Below are 7,512 nucleotides of genomic sequence, written 5' to 3'. Positions count from 1 at the left end.
ATAAAGGTATAATTTCACAATGTATTATTATACTGTAATAAAGTTATAATAACACAATGTATTATTACATTGTAATAAATGTATAATAATACAATGTATTATTACACTGTAATAAAGGTATTATAAGACAATGTATTATTACACTGTAATAAAGATATAATAACACAGTGTATTATTACACTGTAATAAAGGTATAATTTCACAATGTATTATAACACTGTAATAAAGGTATAATTTCACAATGTATTATTACACTGTAATAAAGGTATAATAACACAATGTATTATTACATTGTAATAAATGTATAAATACACAATGTATTATTACATTGTAATAAAGGTATAATTTCACAATGTATTATTATAATGTAATGAAGGTATAATAACACAATGTATTATTACAATGTAATAAATGTATAATAACACAATGCATTATTACATTGTAATAAAGGTATAATTTCACGATGTATTATTATACTGTAATAAAGTTATAATAACACAATGTATTATTACATTGTAATAAATGTATAATAATACAATGTATTATTACACTGTAATAAAGGTATAATAACACAGTGTATTATTACATTGTAATAAAGGTATAATAACACAATGCATTATTACATTGTAATAAAGGTATAATACCACAATGTATTATGGCACTGCAAAAAAGTAGAATTACACAATGTATTATGGGACTGTAATAAATGTATAATAAGAATGTATTATTACATTGTAATAAATTTATAATAACACAATGTATTATTACATTGTAATAAAGGTATTATAAGAAAATGTATCATTACACTGTAATAAAGGTATAATAACACAATGTATTATTACATTGTAATAAATGTATAATAACACAATGTGTTATTACACTGTAATAAATGTATAATTACACAATGTATTATTATACTGTAATAAAGGTATAACAGAATGTATTATTATACTGTAATAAAGGTATAATAACACAATGTATTCGTACATTGTAATAAATTTATAATAACACAATATATTATTAAACTGTAATGTATAATTACACAATGTATTATTACATTGTAATAAAGGTATAATTTCACAATGTGTTATTATACTGTAATAAAGGTATAATAACACAATGTATTATTACATTGTAATAAATGTATAATAACACAATGCATTATTAAACTGTAATAAATGTATAATTACACAATGTATTATTACATTGTAATAAAGGTATAATTTCACAATGTGTTATTATACTGTAATAAAGGTATAATAACACAATGTATTATTACATTGTAATAAATGTATAATAACACAATGCATTATTACATTGTAATAAAGGTATAATTTCACAATGTATTAATACACTGTAATAAAGGTATAATTTCACAATGTATTATTATAATGTAATAAAGGTATAATAACACAATGTATTATTACATTGTAATAAATGTATAATAACACAATGTATTATTACATTGTAATAAATGTATAATAACACAATGTATTATTACATTGTAATAAATGTATAATAACACAATGTATTATTACATTGTAATAAAGGTATAATAACACAATATATTATTACATTGTAATAAATGTTTAATAACGCAATGTATTATTACATTGTAATAAATGTATAATAACACAATGTATTATTACATTGTAATAAAGGTATAATAACACAATGTATTATTACATTGTAATAAATGTATAATAACACAATGTATTATTACATTGTAATAAAGGTATAATTTCACAATGTATTATTACACTGTAATAAAGGTATAATTTCACAATGTATTATTACATTGTAATAAATGTATAATAACACAATGCATTATTACATTGTAATAAAGGTATAATTTCACAATGTATTATTACACTGTAATAAAGGTATAATTTCACAATGTATTATTACACTGTAATAAAGGTATAATAACACAATGTATTATTACATTGTAATAAATGTATAATTACACAATGTATTATTACATTGTAATAAAGGTATAAAGGTATAATTTCACAATGTACACTGTAAAAAATTTACTGTAGAATTTACAGTAACTTACTGGCAACTTTGGTTGCCAGTAAGACTGTAAAATTTACAAGAGTCCTGTAAATCATTAACTACAATTGTACTGTAAAATTTACAAGAGTCCTGTAAATCATTACCTACAATTGTACTGTAAAATTTACAAGAGTCCTGTAAATCATTAACTACAATTGTACTGTAAAATTTACAGTAACTTACTGGCAACTTTGGTTGCCAGTAAGACTGTAAAATTTACAAGAGCACTGTAAATCATTAACTACAATTGTACCGTAAAAAACACAGCACACTGCCTTATATATGCTGTAAAATTGTTTTTACAGCTGTAACTAAAATTACAGTCGAAATAATGTTTGTGAATGCAAGTGAAATTACAAGAGCAACAATGAACTTACATGTACTGCTATACATTTTACAGTAAATTAGAGCATTTGCTGTGGAATTCAATTCACTAACTACATTTGAGATTTTTCACTGCTTTGTGTGTACGTTTGCTGTAAGTTTCAGCCTTTGTCAAATAAAACTCACAATAACAGGTTTTCATTAATATAACAAATTTATTGTGCAATAATGGCTATTTAACATAAGCACCAGATTCCAAAATATATTGGGAGAAACAAAAATGGAGATTAAATGAAAGGCTTTAGCCTTGGAAAGAACCACTGAGAACAGCGGCACTTAAAGGATTATTTCACCTCAAAATGAAAATTTCCTGATAATTTACTCATCCCAATGCCATTCAAGATGTTCATGTCTTTCTTTCTTCAGTGGAAAATAAATAACGTTTTTTGAGGAAAACATTTCAGGATTTGTATCCACACAATGGATTTCAATCGCAACCAACATGTTGAAGTCCAAATCAATGCAGTTTCAAAGGGCTTTGAAGTGCTTCAAACGGCTCTGCACGATCCCAGCTGAGGAATAGGGTCTTGTATAGCGAAACTGTTGGTCATTAAAAAAATAATATATACTTTTTAACCACAAATGCACATCTTGTACCATCTCCGAGATGCGCTACGTATTACTTCATCACATTGGAAAGGTCACGAAAAAACTAAAACAAAAATGTCGGACGATTTTGAAGTTGGAGGAGAAAATTAGATACATTTTTCGCCCTTCCCTACCTTTTTGAACCGGAATACACAGACAAATAACTTAGACCGATGACGTGACCCGTGACCTTTCCAACGTGATGACGTAATGCATGGCGCGTAGCAGACCAGCACAAGACGAACAATTGTGGTTAAAAAGTATATACATTTTTATTTTATTTAGAAAATTACAGATCGTTTCGCTAGATAAAACCCCATTTCTCAGCTGGGATCGTGCAGAGCCGTTTGAAGCACTTCAAAGCCCTTTGAAACTGCATTGATTTGGACTTCAACATATTGGTTGCGATTGAAATCCATTGTGTGGATACAAATCCTGAAATGGTTTCCTCAAAAAACTTTATTTTCCACTGAAGAAAGAAAGACATGAACATCTTGAATGGCATTGGGATGAGTAAATTATCAGGAAATTTTCATTTTGAGGTGAACTAATCCTTTAAGTATCAACTATACAAGGCACACATCCCTAAAGTGTGACTGAACTTCAGTCATAAACAAAAGAAATGGTTTGAACTGTGCCTACCTTTAATTTGCCAAATCCATAAAAAAAGGCAAGAATGTATTGAACATCAATCATGAACTTGGAAATCAGGTCAGAGTCTCTTGTATCAATTCCATTGGAATACTTTTGTTTAAATGGCAAGCCATTCAAAGTCCATAGTTTCCGTAACAGTGTGCATACATATGGGTTCATTTCATGCATTTTCTTGTTTCCAGCAGCAACTTTTGATCCAGTTTCCAGGTTAATGCCCACAAGTCCTCTGTGGAAAAAAAAAACACACAACATCCAATTATCAAAAAAACAGTATACACTTAAACAATAAAATACAAAATTTGTCAGACAACTCATAAATTACATTTAATTTCAATTAATGAAGAGTTAGGGTCATATTTAATTTTATCCAAAATTTTAATATAAAAATATTTAGCCTTCCATGTTTGCAATAAACAAAATGTACAGATTATATCATTATTATACAGATTTAATTTTAGTAATTTTAGATTTAGTTATTCATGAAAATAATTCTCTATTCAGTGTGTGGTTAGCAAATTTTTTTTTTGTTCATTTGAAAACTTTTCCATAAAATATCTAATCCTGATAAACTATCCTAAATTGAAAACCTAAAAAAAAAAAAAGTCAAGAAAATTTGAAAGTCCACAATAAATATAGAGTAAGATTTTATGCTCTGAAATACCTCTGAATAAATTCCAGCGTGCATGCAGCGTCATCCTGATAAGCAAGATTTAAGTTGTAATAGGTCGCAAACAACGCTGCCAGGCCCTCAACAAATGACTCTGAAAATGGGCCCAGGACAACTTCCCTTTCGACTGACATCCACTTGCTTGGGGTCATGGATTCACCTATAAAAAATAAAAATAAAATACGGCAGAGCATAGATTAATAAGTGTTATAAAAGTATGGTTCATGGGTAGCTCATGATAAAGGGATAGTCTGAAAAGAATGAAATGAAGTGAAAATTACCATGATTTACTCACGCTATCATAGGAGTAAATTACTTTCTTCTTTCAGACAATTGCAATCGGAGTTATATTAAAAAAATGTCCTAGCTCTTCCAAGCTTTATAATGGTAGTGAATGACGGCCAAGATTTTGAAGCCCAAAAAGTGCATCCATCGATCATAAAAGTACTCCACATGACTCAGGCCTTCTGAAGTGAAGCGATGCATTTGTTTAAGAAAAATATCCATATTTAAAACCATTTAAATTAAAATATCTAGCTTTCAGCATATTTATGGCGAAAGAGTGAACTCTGACCTGACGCAACGAAGAACACGTAAGTGCAGAGGATAGAGCAAAAAAAAAAAGACTCGAATTAGAAGTCTAAAACAATAATTTTTAAAGACAAATTTCTGAGGATTTCGAATCGATATAAGAGAAGACCTTAAGTTTGTTACACAGCCCTATTTGTTTGAACCACGAGAGGCGTTAAAGCTTACACTATACATCATGTCAGGAGTTACTTTCTTTTGGCATAAGTCGACTTTTGTTTAACAATGTATATTTTACTTACACAAACACATTGCTTCGCTTCAGAGGGCCTTTATTTACCCCCTGGAGTTACTTTTTCCTGGATTACTTTTATGATGGATGATGCACTTTTTAGAGCTTTAAAATCTCATCCTCCATTCACTGCCATTATAAAGCTTGGAAGAGCCAGGACATTCTTTAAAATAACTGATTGCATTTGTCTGAAAGAGAAAAGTCATATACACCTAGGATGGCTTGTGGGTGAGTAAATCATGATGTAATTTTTTATTTTTAGATAAAGACACTATAAACTATGGATTTACAATGAAGATTAATGTTACTAATAAGGATTTTTGTTACTAATGAGAGAGAATGGTTCAGAGATAAAAAAAAAACAGGGCACAGAGAGAGCTAACTATGGAAGGAATATAGGAATGAGAATAGAATTGTGAAATAGAATACAGGAACAGAGGAGGCAAAATTGTATTTTTAAAATGGCCATTAAAGTGAGAAGAAAAAAAACAGTACAGGACAAACAGTTATCCATTTAAAAGCTAGAGAGCAAAGAAAAGTTTATATGATGGAGACACAGACACAAAGTAAAGCAAAAAACCTTGGATGATCAGTGCGGGTGAATCCGGTAATCCCTCTCTTTCCATGTCGGCTGAAGTTGCTGCTGCCTAAGAAAAACAAAAATTAATTTAGCATTTCAATGAAATCTTTAACACATTAAAAATCTAAATGTTATACTTACATCAGCTTCAATTATAAGGGATTCTGTTCTCTCTTTAAAATGGGCCATTAAGAGTTGCAAGATGCACAGGACCATAGAATTTCCCTCTTGATACTTCGACAGAACAGCACACACCACATTGTTTGTTGGCTTTTCTTGAAAAAATCTTAGAATCCTCTTTCCTTTCCCTTCAATGCTCTCCATGATTTTCAGTAAGCAATTGGAAATGTAAAAAGATCCCCTTCAGACAAAACAGGTAAGGCCATGAGTTCTTTAGTTCAGACAGTGGTGGAGGTGGCGCTGACGGTAATATGTGACCTCCATCAACTTGTGAAGTTCTCCTCTATCGGCTCCAGACATTCCTTCAGAAGAAATTTACTGAGAGAGACAAAATATGTGGGCAATCAGGTACACCACATCTAAATCCTGATTTATGCACATTTCTATGCAATTTCACATGCTGCACAAAACTCAGGATTGTACTGCTCTCATTATTACAAAAGTGACAGAACATGTTCAACTGCCCAAAAAAAAAAAAAAAAACCCTTCACAAGCTAATAAATGCACAGCAATAAAGCATGTGCACAGCAAATACCAATGTCACGTTTACACTACTTTCTATTTAACAACTAAATTACAAATATGAATACCAAGCACCCTTACAAATAATATTAACATAAAAATAAAACAAAAAAATACTTAATTACACCATCTTAAATCGAACAAAAACGTGCTATTACATTAGCTAATGGCTTGGCAGTCAAGTTAAACACTATTTAGTTGCATAAAACCTACACAATTTAATTGCAATGTTTAAAAGCTTACATGTCTAACGTTACTACCAACAACAATGTAAAATCATTTTATACCGAACAGTTAACAAAAATGTAGCACTAATATAAAATGACAGCACGGCCACACTTTCACGGTGAAGAAAATATAACAGTTAACGTTAGCCAGCTAACTTAATCGTTCATCTGTGTCTGGACTCATCAAGCAAATTCAGTATCATAAAATTGGACAAATAATCTAGATTATCAATTTTGAAACGTCACAAAAAAAAATAATAGTTAATATATTGTGGATGTAACAGGATTTCACGTTTACACTACTAAAGCATGAATTACTAGCGTTACACACCTCGTCGTCTCACTCTCATTCGAGGTCCTCGTCCTCCTTCGGTAAACTTAGCGTGCATGAGGTGAGCGCGAAAATTGAGTGGTGATGATGATGCAGCGCGTGGAAAGTCCCAACGGTCCCCCAAGATGTCCACTGAAGATGACGATTGACGAAATGACATCACACGCACTGCGCTACGCCGATGTCGTTGTTTAATCATGGGAGTTTTTTTAAAAGCCAACAGTTTTAAAGTACTAGAGGTGTACGTTATATAATCAAATGTCAGAGTTTAAATGGTGTAAATAATTCGCTAAAAAAAGGCTGTATTTATTACAGTTGACTATTACTTTAGTGTTATTGACTTGTGAAGCAAAAACTTTTGCAACCGTTTTTTTTTTCTTAAAACATAAATAAATAAAATAAATTACAGTGGTATATGCGTGATATCCAGTAGCATTTACTGCATACCGGTAAGCATGTTTCCACAAGTCATAGGAACATGCATGCTCCCACATGGCAAAA

General features: G+C 30.2%; 1 protein-coding gene across 1 annotated transcript; it reads right to left on the bottom strand.

Moving 5' to 3' along the window:
- Positions 1-3,386: 3,386 nt before the first annotated feature.
- LOC308681779 (uncharacterized protein) lies at positions 3,387-7,144 on the bottom strand. The gene is made up of 5 exons (XM_081350896.1): positions 7,012-7,144; positions 5,893-6,249; positions 5,752-5,818; positions 4,346-4,511; positions 3,387-3,910 (listed from the first exon to the last, which is right to left on the bottom strand). The coding sequence occupies exons 2-5, from the start codon at positions 6,073-6,075 to the stop codon at positions 3,634-3,636; spliced, it is 693 nt and encodes a 230-aa protein (XP_081207022.1). The 5' UTR covers positions 6,076-6,249; positions 7,012-7,144; the 3' UTR covers positions 3,387-3,633.
- Between the last annotated feature and the right edge of the window lie 368 nt (positions 7,145-7,512).

This window comes from Scardinius erythrophthalmus (assembly GCF_964197995.2).
Source record: "Scardinius erythrophthalmus genome assembly, chromosome: 21".
Classification (NCBI taxonomy): Eukaryota; Metazoa; Chordata; class Actinopteri; order Cypriniformes; family Leuciscidae; genus Scardinius; species Scardinius erythrophthalmus.
This window is presented reverse-complemented; position numbering and strand designations above follow the sequence as displayed.